The 22,463-nt window shown below is 35.4% G+C and overlaps 2 protein-coding genes across 9 annotated transcripts in view; both read right to left on the reverse strand.

The window, feature by feature from the left end:
* LOC106069588 (uncharacterized) overlaps positions 1–22,463 on the reverse strand; it is a 42,182-nt gene that overhangs the window by 6,215 nt on the left and 13,504 nt on the right. For 2 of the 8 annotated variants that reach the window (XM_013229301.2, XM_056034281.1), the window contains exons 1-10: positions 11,635–11,897; positions 11,312–11,504; positions 10,857–11,013; positions 6,762–6,884; positions 6,178–6,348; positions 2,962–3,105; positions 2,762–2,855; positions 2,426–2,626; positions 2,071–2,206; positions 1,832–1,952 (exon numbers count right to left, since the gene is read on the reverse strand). In XM_013229301.2, the coding sequence (XP_013084755.2) occupies positions 1,832–1,952; positions 2,071–2,206; positions 2,426–2,626; positions 2,762–2,855; positions 2,962–3,105; positions 6,178–6,348; positions 6,762–6,884; positions 10,857–11,013; positions 11,312–11,430 (1,266 nt within the window). In that variant the 5' untranslated portion in view covers positions 11,431–11,504; positions 11,635–11,897. Of the gene's footprint in view, positions 1–1,831; positions 1,953–2,070; positions 2,207–2,425; positions 2,627–2,761; positions 2,856–2,961; positions 3,106–6,177; positions 6,349–6,761; positions 6,885–10,856; positions 11,014–11,311; positions 11,505–11,634; positions 11,898–11,976; positions 12,226–22,463 lie in introns of those variants that run through there. The other 6 variants (XM_056034285.1, XM_056034282.1, XM_013229296.2 and 3 more) reach the window with 6 other exon arrangements.
* Positions 19,102–22,463, reverse strand: part of LOC106070740 (uncharacterized) — a 71,190-nt gene continuing 67,828 nt past the window's right edge. The window contains exon 8 of the mRNA XM_056034291.1: positions 19,102–19,849. Within this exon, the coding sequence (XP_055890266.1) occupies positions 19,739–19,849 (111 nt within the window). The 3' untranslated portion in view covers positions 19,102–19,738. The remainder of the gene's footprint in view (positions 19,850–22,463) is intronic.

Genomic DNA, 22,463 nt, shown 5'->3' on the forward strand with positions numbered 1-22,463 from the left:
AAAATGGACATAGGTAGGCCTGTAGAGGTAGGTGTCAGAGTTTTTAAATACCCCAGAGTTGTAATTCAGACAAAATAATCAAACCTGAACTACTGGCCAGAATTGATGTCAGTAAAACTTTACATCAAAGGTCCCTGGTTTTTCAGGTCAATTATTTGGCAGCTGTCTCTCCACATGTATGATGATGTACTGACTTAACATTCTTCAATGGAAGCCTTCGATGTAAAGTTTTACCAATCCATCTTCAGCAGCACTTATGAAGCTGAATTAAGTCAAGCTAGTAAGACAAATCATAGCCCTGGCATTAAAATCAGACTGATGTCATGTCAACTTTCTGACCACTGTAAAAAAAACTCAAACTTAAATAATGTGGCAATGTCACAAGGTCCACAGGGCTTACAAAGGGACCTTCCTGATGGGAACAACAACATAGAAAAAAGAAGAGACAAACAGAAAGAGGGCTGGAAAGACAACATTAAAACAATTCTATAAATCTTTATATTCTTTACTGAAAACAAATGCATTGTTGTCAAATGTCTAAGTAATGCTTAATAACAATGACGATTTCTTCTATATTCTAATAAAAGACAAAAAGATCTCTATTGAAATGAAGTTACAGAATAAGAAGGAAATGTTTACAATGAAAGATATATTAAAGAATATTCACTTAGGGCTACATTTCTGATATTTGAGAGAGGCATAAATATTAGTTTTGCAATATAGAAACTAGATCTAGCTGGATTGTCATTATGTAATGTACATCTACTGTTTTAAGATGTTGATCAAACACTTAGAGACCTATGTTTGGCATGGAATACTTTACCAAGTATCAGTACTGCTACAAATAGTGATATAAAGAATTTGTGTCAAAATAGTAATTATTGCAACTATCATTTTACTTTATGCAGAATTAAAACTAATTTTTTAAACATGTTGTAAGGAAATTCATAATAAAAACAAGCAAAATACAAAAAAATACTTAAAAAAAAAAAATTTTATTAAGTGTATCGATTAGTTTGGAGTAATGTAATTAAGTTTGTAATAGATCTAGACGAGCAACAATAAATCTGTGCAATAAGAAATATTTTAACCAATTATTTTTGTTAAGTGCAATTTAATGCTTTAAGTTTTCTCAATACGCTATAATCCTGTCACCTGTCTGAACCAGTTGGAAAGGGATAGAGGAGAAAAAAAAGGGGTATCTGGGTGATCGTTTATTAAATGTATTTACAAAAAAAAAAGTGAACAACCTGAATTTGAACTCATACGCTAAAGCCTTCTCGGGCTTCTTAAGCCAAAAACGGTAACCACTCTACTATGAACATGGAAGACTGTATAGTTATCTATTGTTTCTATTTCATGTTTGTGTTCATTAAGCCACAGAAAATGACCTATATTGGGGATTAATTCAGCTCCACAATAATATTATTCTCTATAGTCATGCTATAGTTAGTTTAATCAGTATAGAAAGAAGGAAAGTGCAAGTATACATTGAAGTTTTTTATATTTATTACAAAGTTTATATCAACTCACTCGTCTCTCTGCATGTCAGACTGGTAAAAGTTTGACCATGTTATTTCTCCCACACCCACTTCACAAAGTTTTGTTTATTACTTGATAGATATAAGCTTTGTTTACTTAAACATTTTATGGTACATTATATTTTCCATTTATTCTTATAGCATTATGTCTATTCATTATTTTCTACTAGCCCCATTCCATTTGGTGATGTTTTGTTTCTTCTTGATTTTTTAATTCTTGCTATTCTAATTTTTTTATACATAAGGAAAAAACAACAAGATTGTTGACAAATAATAGCTAGACATGATACCTCTTTTCTACATAGTTTGCTACAATAGATTTCTTCCTTGCAATGAGTACATTCTTCTATAGACACATTGGGCCAGTATTCTTGAACCAGATCCAGTTGATCTTTGTCCATTAGTTCAAGCCTGAAAATGTAATTATATTGAAACACTAAATTTCTGTTACTTTCTTTTTACTTAAAAAGTTATTTGAAAATAAAGCAAGGTAAGTAATCTTTTCTGAAATTAATTACAAAAGACTAACTTATCATTGAAGTAAGCCTTGGGGGTGATTAGTGAGACAGCACAGTTACAACAAGCTGGTATATCCCTGGAACCAAGGGACTGAGCCATCACCATTGGAATATCTGTCATGACAGTGTGACCTTTAGGGATATCACCTAAAGAGAAGTTTTCACATACATTGCTAAATAAATATAATACAAGTTAAGTAATGGTGCTCAACTACATCTGTAATTAGCAATTAACTTGGAAATTATTTGACAAGGACAATGACCATTTATCTGACAACTAATTCACATATCAATCTTAAGATTGGATCTAGTACACCTGACTTTGCTGAATGTAAACAAAAAAATGAAGGAAACTTATCTACTTACATTTAGCAAATACTGCCCTGCCAAATTTTGTGAAATCAACCTTAATTGGTTGATCTTCAGTAAGTGGTTCATATAGTCTTCTAACTCTGACTTTTTGAAACAGAAATGCTGCCTCTTCATCATTCCCTCCTGATAACTGAGTTGCCTTACGCAGCCAAAACTCAGCCAGTACGGGAAGCCAGAGTTCTAGAAGAGCCTTACCTTAAATGAAAATGGAAATTTTTAGCTCCATGCATTACATTCCCAGGCACTATTGAAGCTGTTGATTAAAACTGTTAGCTCAATGCATTACATTCCCAGGCTATTGAAGCTGTTGACTAAATCTAACAGACTAACCTCCTTGTTTCCATACTTCAGGTTTCCTCTTTGGTTTAGGGATAACCCAGTAATCCTGAATGACTTTATGCCATTGTTTCATGTTGAAATACACCTAGAAATTAAAATGAGCAAAATTGTTTAAAAATAATTTGCCATTCTAAAAGACTAAGTATTTTGGAAAAAGTAAAATTGTTTTTTAAGTATAAAATTCATTTCACCTGAGCTCTAAATGATCTGTAAAAAACATTCCCAGGATCCATACTGACAGCTTTAGAAATTAGATTTAATGAATCCTGTAGTTGCTCAGCAATCAGACACTCATAGGCTGCTTGCACTAGATGAGCTTCAAGCTGAACATCTTTCTGTAAAGATTTTCTTTTAAAACTTTTAGGTTGAACTTTTGGATAACTTTGAATTACACTAGTCCTTATCTAACACAAAGTTGTGATCATACTCAATTTTTATTTTGATTTTTTAAAAAAAGCTATAATTTGTTCAAATTCAAAGCTATTCAGGAGAAAAAAAATTAATTGGCAGTAATGCATTGGAAAACTGAAAGAGTAAGGTAGAGACTTTTTAGGAGCTGACCAAAAACTAAAAGGAAAACTTTTGGCAGACCATAAGTCAATTTGTATTTCAAAAATGAAGTGCATAAATGGAGCCCTTTATATCGTATCAAAAATTGGAAACTGCCCCGCTAGTGTCTGTCAAATTTTGAAAAGTTATTTTGAACACTGAACTGTTCAGCAGACAATCTATTTTTGACACAGCTTTGTTAAAGTTTTATTAGAGAAAAGAAGCTGCAACCAAATTTATAAAGATACAAACATTACACAAACTCTGTAACCAAATAAGGAAAACTGAATTTTTACAAAATCTTTTTTTTAAGAGATAATTGTTGAAAGATGATTGTATTAGATTATAGCTCAATTAATTCAAGCTTTAGGTCTGATTTCACTTCTTCACAATCCACAAGATTGCTGAAAATATCAAAATCTTTTTTTAAATCTACCTTACAATGACATCTTGAAATCTTCTTTACATTTTGCACTGAGGTTTTCTCTTAGATTCTCTTCATGTTTCCCATGCTTGTTTTCTTTCACAACCATAAGTGAATTTAACCTTATGATAGTGAACAAGTTGTTTACAGCTAGATGATTTGCAAATAGAACATGTTGTATGGAACCTTTAAGAAGGCCCCAGATATCAACAATAATTTTGTTTTCTTTAATTTCATTTTTTCATGTTACAGATAAAAGAACTTTAAAAATTATAATTTTTACATTGTAACTGTAAAAAAAGTAAAGTTCCCTTTTCAGGCCTTGTGATCTATGAGTCAGAGGCAGATGATGTAAAGGTTATCTGTTTCTGTGACCCACTGTTAATGAGGGTGTCATATGTGGCCAGCACAACCAATAACCACCTTTACTTTTACCCAATTAATGTCAGGTACCCATTAGAGCTGGGTGTACTCAGAGGTTTCCTTAAGATCCCAAAATTTAAAATTCCAGCCCACCAGGATTCAAATTAAAGCCAAGCACTTTACCACTCAGCCACCTCAGCACTATTGTAACTGTGATATTCTTTATTTTATTTTTAAAAATGTGAAGGGCCAGATTGAATCTTACACTATTGTGGGTGGGGTGAGTTACAGCAATGAGGCAAATAAAAAAAAATGCTCCTTAAATCAATCAATCATATAAAATAAATCATTATTCTAGTAAACTAGTGAACATACTAGCATACTTTTTTAACAAAAAATCACTGTAATGTAGCATGTGCGATTTGTGTTAGGACAGTGGTAGGCATAACTAATGTCTAAATATAGGTATATTCCCTATATATATGCTCTTCTAAAAAGTGATTTTATTGAGCAGTCATATACAGACTATTTTCAAGGTGGAAGGAATTTAAAACTGGAAAAAAAAGAACTATTTAAGCCCAATACATAACTTGAGCAGTATTAGTCAAATACATAAAATAGTAAAATTAATAATTCTATGACCTAAATTTGTCCTTATGAGTCAAATGATCTAAGTGTTTATAAAGAACAGATTATAGCTAACAATCATGGATTTTATATTTGCAAAATACCACTAACTGAATAGCCAAACGGATTTGCCTGATTTTTACCTTTTATATTTTGCTAAAAAACAGTTTTGATAGATTTGTTGTCTGAATGCAAGAATTCACAAAAAAATCACAAGCTTTCTATTAAACCTTTCTATTTATTTTTTATATTTAAAAAAAAATTGGCTCTATATATAAAGCTTAAATACAAATCGCATAATGGGCATATTTAGCATATTTTCTTCTTTATCCCTAAATAGAAAATAGCTGCATAAATGTATTTGTTTGTATGTATGACATTTTCTTTGTGTGTTATGGGTGCAAGTGAAAGAACATTACAACCCCTAGATTAAAAAAAAAATGGAGGGGGCAAATCCCCATTTCCCTGGGCCATCTCATTGACTGGAGTCAACAAGATGTAATTGTTCCTCTCCAGTCAAGCATGCACCAACCCTATTTTTCCTGCTCTTCTGATCTTTTCTTTCTGAACAGAGAGACAAAGAGGCACAGAAGACACAAATTGTTCCTACTGTTCATACCTGGTCATCTTGTATCAGGTCACCATTTTGGTGTTAAAAGGTCCCTTTCCTTCGCCTTTTATGGGCCACCACCCTTCACACCACCATTCTGTCAGTTCTAGCAATGGGTCTACATTTTAATTTTTTTCTTTCTTGAACATTGAGACCAACTGAATGCTGTCCCCTGTGCTCAATCTATTTGATAGACCTGCTTGTGTGACCTAATTGTGTAACCTTTAACCATTAATTCTGGCACAATTCTAATTCAGTGTAACAGATACCAAGATTCATGGGACAAAAGTTTGTTAGGAGAGAGCATTAAAATGATGGCTGTTTTATTTGAAGTGCCAAAAAAAAGTGGAAGGGTTCTAATCAAAATATTACAAATATTACACTTGATATTCATAATGGAACTTTAAAAAAAAAGTTTGGATGAAAAAGTATCACAGAGCCTATAAATTATTTTGATAAAGCAATGAAAAGCCAAAGAAAAGTGAGAGATTGTATGTCAGATTGTTTTGGAGATGAGTGAGATAAGTGAAAATTTAATTCATAATTCAAGTATAGCTTGGGGCGTTATAAAGCATGCAGCTCCAATTCAAGATAACAGAGCCTGGGAACAAATCAAGGGGCATAGCCGGTGGGTAATGCTAGTTATAATTACATATGTATGGCGTGTGGTTACTATTTAAATAATACATTTGTTCATTGCAACAATATTATCATTAAAACAAAGATTGACTTTATAATAATGAGTATTAGTTAGAATAAAATAGATAATACATACGAAAAGATATATTAAAAAAAATGTTTTATAGTTTTAAGAGAAATTATTTCATTGCAAACCTTTGCTTGACTTGCTCTATTGTAAAACTCATCATCAAGAATTTTATACTTGATTGTTAAAATTTCTTTCTCCAGATTTAGAAGTTGATCATCTCCTGGATATATTGCTTGTGAACAAAGAGAGACAGCTGAGTACGTACAGTCCTGAGTATCTGATTCCACCTTTTGTTCCTAATCAAAACACAAGTATTAACATTTTAGCTTAAGGTTGTTTTTGTATTATTTAAAACATATTAAAGAAAACATTTGTTCATTACTTTAAACATCTGTCAAACTAACATATTATAAAATTGTAAAGTTCCACTCTCAGACCTTATGATCTATGGGGCAGATGATGTAAAGGTCATCTATTTCTATGACCCACGATTAATGAGGGTGTCATGTGGCCAGCACAATAACCAACCACCTTTACTTTTCCCCAACTAATGCCAGGTACCCATTAGAGCTGGGTGTACTCAGAGGTTTCCTTAAGATCCCAAAATTTAAAATTCCAGCCCACCAGGATTCAAACCCAGGTTCAGGGGCCAAGCGCTTTACCACCGAGCCTCTAAACTAACAAATCTGTTTTAAAAAATCATTCTTACATTTAGAATAGTGGTTTGCAATAGTTTCAGTTCTTGAATGATTATTGCATTTTTAGAATCCAGCTTAAGACCATCTTTGAAATATTCAAGAGCCTCTGTATAAAAACCAAGCTTTGAACATGCCTTTAGTAGAGAAAAAATATTACATTATTAAACAATTTAAAAATAAAATCTTTACGAGACATCTGTATCTTACTGCGATAAAAAAACAAAAGACAAATGACTTAGGGATGAATTTAAACATGATACAGGATTAAGAGAATTAGAGATAAATGATATAAAATATAAATATAAGTGAAATGTATCAGTCAGACAGTGTTTGGCTTTAATATACTGGTAGTTACTAAATAGTATTACGTCTAATATGAAAAAGTATAGGCTACAATCTTCATTATTTGGCAGTAATGACAAGAGAGAAAGATATATGAACAAAAGGAGGATTAAATAACATAATTTAATAAAATAAACAAGAAAGGATTTGCTATTTTCGAAGTGTTTTTTTATTACCCAATTAGTTTTTTACTTTCTGGTTTAATAAGGTAACCAGATATTTGAGCGAGCAAAAGAGGATGCAAGTTGATCATGGAATGTAAAAAAATTTTTTTTTTTAGTGTTTCCACCTGTAACTGCATATTTTCAATGTTCCACATTGTGTTCACTGCAGAGAATACTCTTTCAGTAACAGTGTTAGGTCCTGGTAGATACAAAACAAACAAATGAAGGAAAATTTCATCCCAATTGAGCATCAATGTTTGTCTTCCTGAAATCCCAATCAGATATCTTGTCTAAGGAAAGTGATCTATGCCACATAGTTAATTTTGTCAAATAACTATCTTGAAATTTAGTGAATTTGCTTTTGATTTTTTTTATTCAAGAGGAGGGAGTTAAAATTCTATGGAGGGTGTTTTAAACTCAAAACCATCTGAATTTTTTTTAAACTCAACCCCCCCCCCCATGACTATGCTCATGGAATTTGGTGACAGTAGATTGTTTTAGTTTTTGTTATTGAAGAAGAATGATAATGGACAGTATGTCTGCAAAGTAGAAGCACTACTAATGCTCCAACACAGGGACTCACAAGCATGAAATAAAGATCAATGCTGAAAGGCAGTAACTTTAAAGTTATTAAACAAAAGGCAATGAGTAAATTAGATTTTGAAATAAGTGGTTGTTTTTTTAATTTGGCAAATAGGCCATCCCACCCAGACATTTTATGAAAAGCATGACAAGTGTGACTGTTCCATCTCTTATCTTATATAATACAGACGTTACTTCAAAAAAGAAGATGATTACGTCCTATGCATCATGCATTCAGTTATGCATATTAAACAATGACTTAAATTCTGCCAAGTCACTGGTTTTCCTGGCTAGCTCAGGCAACCCATTCCATGCTCTAATAGCACTAGGGAAGAAGGAGTATTTGTACAAATTTGTCCTAGCATATGGGACGAGGAATGTGCCTTTATCTTTGTGTCTTTCTGAGTATTTTATTAGATTTCTTTTTTGTATTTGGAGATTATGGTTCAGTGTTTTATGTATAATTGCTACTTTACTTTTAGGCTTCTGTCCTGAAGGCTTTCTAAATTTAGTGATTTTACTAAAGGTGTTACTCTAGTTAAATGTCGTTTGTTATGACTCTTACTGCTTTATTTTGTGTCTGTTCCAGTTTCTTAATGTTTTCTTGAGTTGAGGGGTCCCAAACAGAGGATGAATATTCTATTATTGGCCTAATAAACGGGGATCTAGTAATTAGATACAATTTAACAGGGATCTAAATCTACTAAGGGGATACGAATCAACGAGGGTCTAAATCTATTTAGATGATACGAATCAACAGTGATCTAAATCAAGTCAGGTGATGTGAATTAAAGTGGATCTAATCAGATAATACAAATCATAGCAGGCTTAGTAAGGTAACGTGAATCTCATTTTTAAAAATGTGTATATTTTATCAATAGTTCTTTCAAACAAATAATATTCTAGCAAAGAAACATATATTGACTGACACAGGATTCTAATTTAATTTTTCAAGTCACTGGTTTTCCTGGCTAGCTCAGGCAACCCATTCCATGCTCTAATAGCACTAGGGAAGAAGGAATATTTGTACAAATTTGTCCAAGCATATGGGACGAGGAATGTGCCTTAATTTTTTTGTCTTTTTGAGTATTTTATTAGATTTTGTTTTTGTATTTGGAGATTATGGTTCAGTGTTTTATGTATATTTGCTTTCTAAATTTAGTGATTTTACTAAAGGTGTTACTCTAGTCAAATGTGAATATTCGTTTGTTATGAATCTCACTGCTCTATTTTTGTGTCTGTCTTTTTCTGATAAGAATGTTTGTTGAAAGTTTAATGCAGCTTGGTGTAGTTGTGTTAGGTTGCATTTGTTCCAGAGTAAGATTTTTCTTTAGGGTTTTATATTGGCTACTGCTTTTTTATCTGACTGTGTATTTTAGTTATCTCATTGTCTGATAGACCAGGGATAATATCATAATCAACTACTAATCCAGTTCTGTTGGTTAAGAAGAGATTTAATGGGTTGTTTAATCTAGATGTTTTTTTAATGATTTGATCTAAACTTAGGTTGTGTAAAGTTTCTATGAAAAGCTCATTTTCTCCTTTATAAGCTCACACTCTTCTTTAGCCCATTAGTTTTAGTCTTTAGATATAAAATGCCATTGCTAAGTCAAAAACAATTGTCGTGTAGTTTAGACAAGTGTCTTTTGCTTTCTCTCCACTCTGTTAAGATTTTTTCAGCTACTCATAATCCTTGTAAGGGGTGAGAGTACCCTGTATTTTTGTTTTGAATTGTTTGCTACGTCATAAAGTCCAGTGACATTTATTGGTCATTCTTTGTCATGAGGCAGTTCACCCTCTGAATTTGGTTGAAACGGTGTGTTGGGCCATAAAAAGATTATTAGTTTGTGTTAACAAATACTAGTTCATTGGACTTATTATTCTGTAGGATTTTTGGACCCCTGTTTAGGGTGAGTGACTTCGTTTGTGATATCTCTTATTATAAGTTGTATGAGGTTGTCGCTATTTCTAGTTTTAGAGTAGAAGTTGAGTTTTGTGTTTATTTCATTTATAGGGTGCCAGTGTTGGAGTTGTATTTACTGAACTCGATTCTTTGCCAGTGGGGGCGTTGCTTATCTTCTCGGAAGTATCTATTACAGTCTTGAGTGTCTTTGTCTGATTGGCAATTATTGATGGCGTTGAAAGTCAGTGGCTGTTACACAACAGTTCATGCCAGTTGGGGATCAGTTGAGGTTTAGCTCAATCATTGCCAATGTTGACAGTATTGTGACGCCAATCGGTCAGCATCTGGTTTACTACGAAACCAATATGGTAGCAGTAGCAAGGTGCTTGTAAGGGGCGAGATATATATATATATATATATACTTTTATATATATTATCTGTTCATCATTCTATTATTCTCATTGTACATATACATATACATCAGTATATATATCAGTATCATACAATTAAAGTCATAATTGTGTTATTTAAATTCATACACTTAGTTGGTTACTATATGTACGACTGTGTGTGAATGATGTTCTTGTCAGGTTGAACCTCGGGACCTTAATTTTGTTCAACTATTGAACAACCTAAATAACTCCTAAAGCTGACAACAATAAAGCCCCTTTGCTCCTTCCCCCCCCCCAAAAAAAAAACAACAACAACACTAATAAGGCCTACATGAGCAGTGACAGTACTAACTGAGACTCAGCCTCATCAGTTTCTTTACTAATCCTGAATGATAAAATACCTTTACTTTGCAATTAATGTATTTATTGTAACACTAAAAATTTAATCCACACACTTGCATGCACATAATATAATATAATTTTAAAAAATTATTCCTATATAACTTTCCTTTATAAAAAGTTGTCTTACATTTCCAAATAAAGTGAAATAAAACAAAATTTAATATAGAAGAGTTGATGCAGGTAGTTTCAAGGTGCCAAGGAACATGAAAAGTGCTTACTCATTTCATTGACATATTTTTTAAAAAGTATTGGTAAATTTCACATTCTTTTATTCTCCAAGAGGAAAAATTATAAGATAAATTCATGAAATGCATTAATTACCTTTCCACACAGAATGGATGCTCTAATAATAAATTCATCAGCTGATGTATTCTTGTCTTTATAGGTCTGACTTTCCTGTATTGCTTTCTTTCCATCTTCTAATGCCTTGTTCCAATTGGTTAATTCTAGATAACATTCTGCTCTTTCTAAAAGCCACCTTAATTAAACAAAAATATTTTTTCAAAAGCCCTAAATCAGTTTGGTGCAATGTGTTAATCATCTTTTTTTTAAATTAATAATCCCTAGAAGGGATTTAACCCAATTGTTATGTTGTTCCCTCAGAATATATGTTTGCATTGGGATGTTTTCAAATCCACTTTAAAAAAAAAAAAACATACTTTTAGTATTAATGTTGTGAAATAGTCATTTTTAAAGTATATGTATATTTAGTATTAGAATAATATTTCAGAGATATATAGAGCTACATTGTATAAACTATAAAATACAACACGTACTTGACTGAGTTAAAACTGTCTAGATTTATCAACTCTGTATATTTAATTAAAGCATCAGCAAAATGCCCATCTTTATGTAGTTTTTCTGCCTCTTGTTCTATGTGTAGTAAGTCGGACATTGTGAAGACAATGAACTGCCAAATTATAACCTGGCAGACAATGTTTTCTTTGAAGGTTATGTAAATCAAAGAACCTAGTTTTAAAAAAAAGACATTAAGAATAAGCAGTATTGCATGACATTTAACTAGATCTATAAATAGTATAAGCATAAATATTCTAGATGTCTTTCTTAGTAATCTTAGGCAAGGGTAGGGCCTACATACTTCAAGAACTTTGATACCAGCACAATCAGTAGCTTAGTAGACTAATCGTAAAACATACAAAGCCAACACACAACTGACGAAACTCAACTCACGCAGTTACACATCTGGAAGAAACCGCAGGTAAGAAAGTTAATGATCTAGAATCTATTTATAGACGTGAGCGATGTTTTTTTACACGGACCAAACCCATAATTTAGATCTAGCTTACTAGGCTACTTAACAAAATAGACACTTTTCAAATCTAAGCCGCATTTTATATAAGCCTATATCTATCTATCTATCTATATATATTTATATATCTATATCTATCTATCTATATTAGAGTATTATAATTGGACTTACCGATCTACAGAACCTATTTTTTTTTTTACTGTTAAAAAAAGTCAAAATTTGTGTCTTGCAATATCTGTTTGAAGAATTGAAAACGCATGCATTTAATATTTTTATTGTCACAGTTAAAGAGATTTCGCACCGCAGATTCATTAACGTGAAGGATATGCTTATTTAGTTGTATACATAGAACTATACTACACTGTGCCGTGCTTGATGTGCTTATCTCCCCATAATCACAGTCGGATCGCGAAAAAGGGGGGGGGGGGGGGGAGCGGTAGTGGCAGACAAAATTTGGTACATGCTGAATCTGTGAATCATACACATTTAATAGGAAAATAGAAAGCTAGACACTTTTTGGACATAGTATTTTCTAAAGAAACGGATGTTCAGAATTGAAAAAAAAAGCATAACATATCTGATAGGCTACTCGTTGAAATAGTTGTAGGCTATATACATATCACCTGGGACCCTTTTAAATTCATATATAAAACAGCCCGTACTGCAATTGTATTGCTACCTCACATCTAAAACATTCTTCTAGCAAGTCTCCTTTATTGTTGTCTCATTCATCTTTTAATCATTAAACGGCCCGCAAACCCCATTTATGCACAAACACTTCTTTGGCTCATCAGTTGTAGTCTAGCTTCCAGCTCACTGCATTAAAATGCACCCCTTATAAACACAAAATATTTTCAAATGAGACGCCCCATCCCCCAACGACACAACTTTTGGTCATTGCATCTTCTAATGAAACGGCTGTCCTTGAATTCTAAAAGCGCATAACTATACATGATACCCGTACGTGATACGCTACTGTTGAAATAGTTGGTAGGCCTACATGTGTAGGCCTATATATCGCCTGAACACTTTTAAGCCCATCAATAAAACGGCACGCATTACAATGCTACCATACATTTTCAAGCCCTCAAATTCTATAAGTCCCTTTTATTTTTGTCTCTTTCATCCATCCATCGATAGACCCACAAACCCCTATCATGTAGTATGCACAAACCCCTATCATGGAGTATGCACAAACCCCTATCATGGAGTATGCACAAACCCCTATCATGGAGTATGCACAAACCCCTATCATGGAGTATGCACAAACCCCTATCATGGAGTATGCACAAACCACTAGCGGATACAGAACTTTGGAGGGGGGGGGCGATTTTTTTCCAAACCCTAACCCCCAGTAAACCCTAACCATGATAGCTTGGGGTCTGGGAGAGCGCTGTAAGCCTCTTCAGTGTTGTTCGTCGGGGCGAAGCCAAAAGCGCTTTCTTGCATTTCTTACTGCAGAAATGTATTGTCCTGACATTTACAGCTCATTAATCATCAGTGGGGTTCGGGTCGAAGCCCCGATATCAAAAGCGTTTTCTTGCATTTTTTTACTGCAGAAACGCATTCTCCTGACATGTACAGCTCATTATTCATCCTATTAAAAACTTGTGAAAAATGTTTTACTTGAAAAATATTCTTATATGAATTTATAGGCCCTTACTACATTGCAAATAAAACGATTTGAAGATACCCCACATATTTAGATTAAGGCTTTGAGGATAGGCGCCGAAAAAAAAATTCCAAAAACAATATTTATAAATTGGTCATTTGTAAATGATACATTATGTTCAATAGCCATGTTTTTAAAACTTTGTTTTGTTACAGAACTAGAATTCAAAGCTCTAACAAAACATGTCGGAAGTTGGAGGTAAAATTAAATGGACCAATTAGATTCTACTCTAAATTTGTTTGCATTTTTAGGATTCAAGCATAAATTGTGAGCTATAGTGCCAAATTTATTTAACTAGAAAAATGACAGATTGAGTAAATGTTTGAAAAAGACGACTAGTAAAAGGTTACCTGGGTTTAGAACGCATCTCAATCGTTACTCTTATACTGAAACATTTCAAATGAATTCTAACTTTTCCAAAGCAAAGTCTTTCGTAAAATAATTATGATAAATTCATGTGAAATTACATAAACTCTATCGCTATATTTGACTGTTTTAAAACGTCATATTTTCGTCTGGAAAGTGGAGGGGACGGTAGACTAAATGTGTTAATATTAGAAGATATTAAGTCATTGTTTGTTGTTTATGTTTTATGCGAAAGCAAAGAATCGGACGGAAATAAAAAGTTAGTTATATATGTCTACCTTGATCAAGACAGTCTCGTTATTATCATTATTAATTAGTAAACGTCTACAGTAATTTATTATTAATCTGTGACAACAGAACATGGTGTCAGATTTGGTTTCAGATCTTGTGTCAGATCTGGTGTTAGATTAGGTGTCAAATCTAGTGTCACATTGCTTTAAAGTGCTGGTAACAGGTAGATTTAGATCTAGTGGTTTCTAAATTGCTTAAAGTAGGCTACATTTTATTTGTGGTGTCGTTAGTTCATGTTGTTAGATCTAGATCTAGACATAGAATCTAGAATCTGTACGAATAATGGAATTATTCGATCCTCCTAAACCGTTGTCACTGGACGGTAATCTATCTGAAAGATGGAAAAAATGGAGACAAAGTTTTGAACTGTTTATGGCTGCCACTGAAAAAAATACGAAGCCCGAGCCAGTGAAGAAAGCTTTATTGTTACACCTGATCGGTGAACCCGCTCGAGACATCTACAATACTTTTCAAGTATGTGAAGATGAGACTGTAGACAAAGTAATTGAAAGGTTTCAGAATCATTTTTTGCCTAAGTCCAACACTGTGTATGACAGATTTAAATTCTTTTCAAGAAAGCAGAAAGACGGAGAAACGTTTGAACAGTATTATACTGAGTTAAAGAATTTGGCAAAAGAATGCAAGTTTGACAACCTTCGAGATGAACTCATCAGAGATCGATTGGTATGTGGCATACAGTCGGATCGAGTGAGAGAGAGACTTCTGAGAGATGTAGACTTAACTTTAGAGAAGGCAGCAAGCATAATTTGTGCTGACGAGCATACCCAGAACCAAATGATAGATATGAAAGGACTACATGTGGATGCTGCTAATAAATTAAAGAAGAAAGAAGATAGAAAGCCAGTCAAAACCTCACAGGAAAATATGGCAAAGAATCATGTAACAAGTTTCATTAGAGATTGCAGATCTTGTGGTGGATCTCACAGAAAATACTATTGCCCAGCATTCGGACAGACATGCCGAAAATGTAAAAAGAGAAATTTCGCTGTAAAATGTCGTTCGAAACACTTCAAGGCTGTTGATTTACTGGAAGATGAAAGTCAGTCAAGCCAAGTAAATGAGTTGTGGTTTGAGGCAATTGGTACTGACAACAATGTCAAAGTTTGGATGGTTGATGTCAATATTATGGGAAAAATAGTCAAAATGAAGATTGACACAGAAGCACAAGCTAATGTGATATCAGAGTCAACGTGGAACAATTTAGAAACTGATACTCAGTTAAAGAATTCAAATACTACCCTACGAGCATTGGGGGATGAAGCATTAGAACTGAAGGGAGTTGCATCGGTCACATTTAAAGTCGGCGATGTAGAAGTTAAAGATGATCTGAACGTGATCAAGAAAAGTATAAATCCTATACTAGGTCTGAAGACATCTATTGCTTTAAAACTAATTGAGGCAAAGAGAAATGTCGAAGTACACGATGTCAAGCAACAAAATGAAGTTCCACGAGTGTTGATGAAAAAATATACTCAAGTATTCGAAGGACTCGGTACATACAAAATGAAGTATCACATTAAACTGACGTCAGATGCAAAACCAGTTATTCAATGTGCGCGCAGAGTTGCACCATCACTCTATGAAGAATTAAAAAGAAAACTCACACAAATGCAACAAGATGGAGTGATCACAGAAGTTGATGAACCAACAGAATGGGTTCATAACTTGGTTATAGCAAAGAAGAAAGATAATTCTTTGAGGTTGTGTTTAGATCCCCGAGAACTGAACAAATATATAATGAGAGAACATTTCACTATACCAACATTTGATCAAATCAATAGTTCACTGGGAGCAGCAAAATGTTCTGGAGAGAGCTAGAAAGAACAATGTAAAGTTCAACAAGAACAAGATACAATATAAACTTTCTGGTGTTAATTATCTCGGAAGACAAATTGGAGCAGATGGTATTCGTCCAGATCCAGCTAAAATCAAAGCAATAATGGAGATGCCAGCACCAACAGATCGAACAGGAATTCAAAGACTGCTAGGAATTTCTGTCAAGTTTCATTCCAAACATGTCAACAATTACCAGTCCATTGCGTGAATTGCTAAAGAAAGATGTATTGTGGCAGAAAATGCTTTTCAACTAATAAAGAAAACACTTAGTGAAGCTCCAGTTCTGCAATTGTTTAACCCTGAAAAGTCAGTTACTATTCAGTGTGACGCTTCTTATAAAGGGTTGGGAGCATGTTTAATGCAAGAAGACAAACCAGTTGCGTATACGTCAAGATCATTGACAGAAACAGAGTGCAGATATGCACAAATAGAAAAGGAAATGTTAGCTATAGTGTTTGCAGCTGAACATTTTCACCATTATATTTTTGGAAGAACTGTGACTGTACAATCAGATCACAAACCTTTGCAAACTATTGTGACTAAGCCTTTACATAAGATTTCACCAAGACTTCAGTTGATGATGTTAAGACTGTTGAGATATCAATTAACAGTAACTTACACTCCAGGTTCAAAAATGCAAATAGCTGATACGTTATCGCGTGCGTACATCAATGGTCAAGAACAATCAAATTCAAATGATGACATGGTTATGAGAATTCATAGCGCAACAGCACAGTTTCCGGGAAGTGATCAGAAGATTATTGAAATTAGAAGGAAAACTGAATCTGATGCTAAATTAAAACTTGTAATGAATTATGTCAGAGAAGGTTGGCCAAAGATAAAAACTCAAGTTCATGAAACAGTGAAAGTGTATTGGTCATTTAAAGACAGTATTCATGAAGAGAATGGAATATTGTTTTATGAGAACAGAATTATAATTCCTTCAAGTATGAGAAATGAAATTCTCGACAAGTTGCACATAGGTCATTTTGGTCTCGAGAAAACCAGATCGATGGCAAAACAGAGTGTGTTTTGGCCAGGATTGTCTAAAGATATTTTTTCGACAATAATGAAATGCGCAACATGTGCAACGTTCAAAAGAAATAATGTGAAGGAAAAATTGCTACCTCATGCTGTACCAGACAGACCATGGAAAAAGGTTGCGACAGATTTGTTTGAATGGCGAAACAATGACTATTTGCTAGTTGTGGACTATTTCTCCAAATATCCTGAAATAAAACGACTAGAGAACTAAACAGCAGAATGTGTTATCAGGGCAATGAAAGGTATTTTTGCTAGACATGGCATACCAGAAGAAATAGTGAGCGACAATATGCCATTCAATAGCTATCAATATAGAGAGTTTGCTTCTGAATGGAGTTTCAAGATAACAACATCAAGTCCCAGATACTCTCAATCAAATGGACAAAGTGAGGTGTATGTTGGTATCGTAAAGCAGATATTCAACAAAGCATACAAAAGTGGGAAAGATCCATATCTCGCTATGCTCGAGTATAGAAATACTCCGATAAGCGGACTGCTTTATTCGCCATCACAACTGCTGATGAGTAGAAGACTCAGGGACATCATTCCAACTGATCCCAAACTATTGAAACCATCGGTAGCTGAAAATGCAGAGACATTACTCAACGAACGACAGAGGAAAAGCAAAGTGAGGTACGATGCAAAAGCAAGGTTACCTAAAGACTACTCTGTCGGGGAGAAGGTGAGAGTTCGTCTAGGACAAACATGGCAGAAAGCAGTCGTCATTAAGAAACATCCATCACCCAGATCTTACATCATAAAGACAAATGATGGGAAAACATACAGACGAAATCAACGGTTTTTAAACAAGAGCTACTGTGATAGGTGGGGAAATGTGACGTGTGTTTGGCGCGTTTTATGTCTAGGGGATGATTATTTTTAAAGCTATCACTTATCACTTATCAGCATATGAATCGGGAGCAGACACGCAAACGAGACAAAGCAATGAAAGATAGATACAAAAGTTAAAAATGAAGAATATTTATTTACATAAATATACATATAAGAATAAAAAGAGGGAGGGTTTGCATCTATCTCTAATTAGTAAGGTATTTTGATCATCACTCTAGCACTTAATAAGAGAGCATGTCACTTTGTCCTCTGACTTAGCTGGTTGTACTGTTGATGTCGCAGCTGGCTGTGTCCTGGCTTGAGGTTCTGCAGCTGGAGGTGGCGCTCTAGCGGATAGAGGGACGCCGGTGATATAGTTCTTGTGGAGTTTCAATCCCAAAATCTAATATCTGTAGTGGGCACAGTAGGGCGGGTGGCCGGCTACCGTGGGCACACGTGTACTGCGGGCAGAGCGGATCTGCCTGGGCAGCGTAGTGAACAGGATATGTCCAGTGAGTTGCAGAGCGTTGGCGTAGCTATGACGTCTCGCACAGATCTGAATCCATAGGGACGTCGCACCTAATAGCTTGACAGGTGGGCTGTCGAATAGGCGGGCAATGCCGATAGCGCCAAGTGGTAGAGTTGAATAGTTCTCAGTAGGCAAGTGCAGTGCTGAATAGCACTAAGCACAGATGCAGGTAAATAGATCGTTGATCCAATGAATAAATAGGCAGGTCAGTGAGCTAGTGCAGTGCTGAATAGCGCTAAGCACAAAGAGAGTAGGTGATTCTTGATACCAAACAAATAGGCAGGTAAATAGGCAGACACCTGAGGGAGGCTGCGGATAAATAAAGACAAGTTAGGACATGTCTCTCATGCATCTTATCGATGTCCTCGACTGAGGTGCATTCGTCAGATTGGTAAAGTTGCTTTAGAGCACAAAGGGGAGTTGATGACAAATGGGAGTTGGAGAATAGATGGCAGATAGTAGCAATATAGAAATGCACATAAAAGGGGAAATAATAATATAAGAATGTACATAGAAGGGGAGATAATAATCTGAAATAAACAACACAGGTGGATAGAGAAAGAAAAAGGGGGCGGGGGTGAATTGGGCGGTGGTCGGCGACCAAGACGGTTTGTTTACATATTACCGTAGGTCGAGAACAATGGAGCGCGCTTGAATGGAGAGGGTGTCATTAATAGATTAATGCAATACATAAAATATACATTAGACATGTTTATGTTCTCTACTTACGCCAGTGAGAAATGCAAAATACACATGATAATATCCAATGGAAATAGCACAAAAGTAATTAAGATGGAACTTGTGATTAAGTTCGGCTTACCACCAGGTATTCCTCTAGGAGTGAGAATAAATGATATAGTCCAGACTCGATAGCTCAGCTCGAATGAGAAAGAGAGAGTCTGACTCTATTTAATTTATCTTATATACAAAGGCCTGGGAAATGTGAGCGGAAACAGGAAATGTCCTAGGCTTAGGATTATCTTACACGTGGGTGAAGTCCGACAAGAGATGGGATTCGCACATTGGGAGGTCAATGGGCGTGTTTGTCCTCGTGGTCTCCTAGATCAAAGATAGGCATAGGAGAAAAGGGTGGGGGGAGTGACTTGCATTCCACACAAGGTGGTGTCCACTGCGGCTGTCAGACATCCTGCCGATAAGATCAAAGAGTCTGCGCGTATCTTTGCCCCGGTCAAGGGAAGATAAATCGAAAGACGTGGCCTAGCTATCTCCAATGTGGTCAACTAAGTCTAGCCTGGAGCGGAAAAGGTGATGCGGGTGAAGAATTTTGGGGGTAGGATGGGGAAATAATTAAAATAAAATAAATAAATAATGAAAAATAATAATTAATGCTGTGATAAATTTGAGTGACTCTGACAGCGAGTTTTTGACTTGTCACAGCTACGAAGAAGACATCTCTGGGTACTATGACACCGACGAAGACAATGAACAGCAAACTGTTAGAACAAAAGAAACAGACAATTATAAACCAACATCTAGAGAACTTGCTGTGCCGGTCAAGACAACCAGAAGTGGTCGAGTTGTCAAAATTCCTTGTAAATATAAGTATTAAGAACTTTAAAAGGAAGGATGTGATGATAGCTTCAAAAGGAAGGATGTGTTAATATTAGAAGATATTACGTCATTGTTTGTTGTTTATGTTTTATGCGAAAGCAAAGAATCGGACGGAAATAAAAAGTTAGTTATATATGTCTAACATGATCAAGACAGTCTCGTTATTATCATTATTAATTAGTAACGTCTACAGTAATTTATTATTAATCTGTGACAACAGAACAGTAAAAACGATTAATCCTCGCTCCTTTTTTTAAAATTTCTGCTAATGATTACATTTGGCATTAAAGAATAGGGGTGGGGTGACTCGATAAAAGAATTAATTTATAGCATATTAGTGACAGATTCTTTTTTATTTTGTAATTTCTTAGCTATAATACAAAAAGAAAAAGTATTGGTTTGTCCGATGGGGGGAAGGCAATTGCATGTATCGCCCCTCCCACCTGGTACAAGCCTTTTTCATTTTATATTTACTAATAAATTTTGAGATTAGAGTGTGGTGCGACATAATATACAAATGGGTTCACATATCAATACGTAGCTTACATTATATATAGGCCCTATATTAAACTAATTTTGTTCACGAGCTATAATTTCTCCATAAAAATAGAGCCGCCCCCCCCCACTCAGAGGGCTATAGTGGGGAGGGCATTAGATGCAATCGCCCCCCCCCCTACCCCAACGAATCGGCCGAGATACCAGAAGGGGAGCGACATAATATAAAATGTATATATCAAATCAACCAATTTTGTTCACAAAATATGATTGCTCGATAAAAGTAGAGCCGCCCCCCCCCTCAAAGTGTTTAGGTTGGAAGGGCAGTAGAGGTATTCACCCACCCCCAATCAGCCAACAGGGGAACGACATAATATATAGATCGGTTAAAATATCAAAAGTCATATATGGCTCCTTTTGTCTCGAAAGGCAATGGATGCGCCCAAATGAGTCACTGGTTTTGGCTTAATCTTGAGACGGGGCAGAATCTGGTGTGGCTAATCAAGCCAATTCCAGAACGGCAGACTTTGCCACAATTCGTACATGTGTATGCCTCTGATTTAGGGCTAGCAGACAGGGCAGCTTTCTTTTTATCCCTCTTGATTAAAGCCGCTTCAATTCTTTTGTTCTCAGCAAGGGTTGTCCCAGCACGCACAGTCTGTCTCCATGCACTCCGGTCTTTGGCTATGTTTTCCCACATACTTTCGCTGATGCCTGAGGCTCTCATGTCTCGCTTGCAGACATCTCTATATGTTAGTCTTGGGCGGCCCTTGGGTCTGACTCCTTCCAAAAGCTCAGCATATAAGATATCTTTCGGGATTCTGCCATCTGGCATGCGGGTGACATGTCCGAGCCAGCGTAATCTTCTTTGTGTCAGGAGAGCATACATGCTGTTCATATTGGCCAATCTTAAAACTTCCTGATTGGAGACATGGTCCCTCCAAGAGATGCCCATTATGCGTCTCAGGCAGCGCAAGTGGAAACTATTCAATCTGTGCTCTTGGTACATGTATGTTGACCAGCTCTCACTGCCATAAAGGAGAGTGCTCACAACACAGGCGTTGTAGACTAGGATTTTGGTCGCTGTGGTCAATTTACCATTTTCCCAGACGCGCTTGGAGAGTTTTGCCAATGCTGTGGTAGCTTTTCCTATCCTTTTTGTCAGCTCGATGTCTAAGTCTAGGTTACTGACAATTGTTGAACCCAAGTAGGTAAATTCCTGCACCACTGAAAGGGTGTGGTTCCCAATTTGTATTATAGGTATTTCTGCGACGTCTTGTGCCAGGATTTCGGTCTTGGAGAGACTTATACTAAGGCTAAACTCTTGACAAGCAGCTGCTAAGGCGTTCACTAGCTTCTGTAGACCTCCTTGTGAGTGAGATACGAGTGCCGCGTCATCGGCAAACAGCAGCTCCCTTATCAAGATACGACGCCTTTTCGTTTTGGCTTTAAGACGTGCCAGGTTAAAGAGCCTTCCATCGGATCTGCTATGGATGTATATTCCGTCTTCCAGGGATTTAAAAGCACTGGATAGTACGACTGAGAAGAAGATGCCAAATAATGTAGGGGCCAGTACACATCCTTGTTTGACACCGCTCTTAATGGAGAATGGCCTGGAGGAAGAACTTTCAAACTGAACGGTGCCCTGCATATTTTCGTGAAAAGCTGACACTAGTATATATATATATATATATATATATATATATATATATATATATATATATATATATATATATATATATATATATATATATTTGATTGATTCTGTTAGCAAGCTGTGATTTCTACTAATAAATTGGACCGCCCCCCCACTCGGAAGTTTATGGGGGGGGGGGGGGCTTGATGCCATCACCCGCTCCCAACCCCACCAAATCGGACAACATACTAGAGAAGGTGGGCGAAATAATCTAAAAATAGGTTGAAATATAAATAATTAGTATATATTATAATAAATTCGTATACAAATTGTCTGAATTCTACGGCCGAGTGGGGTGGGGGGGG

Source organism: Biomphalaria glabrata, chromosome 7, assembly GCF_947242115.1.
Source record: "Biomphalaria glabrata chromosome 7, xgBioGlab47.1, whole genome shotgun sequence".
Lineage (NCBI taxonomy): Eukaryota > Metazoa > Mollusca > Gastropoda > Planorbidae > Biomphalaria > Biomphalaria glabrata.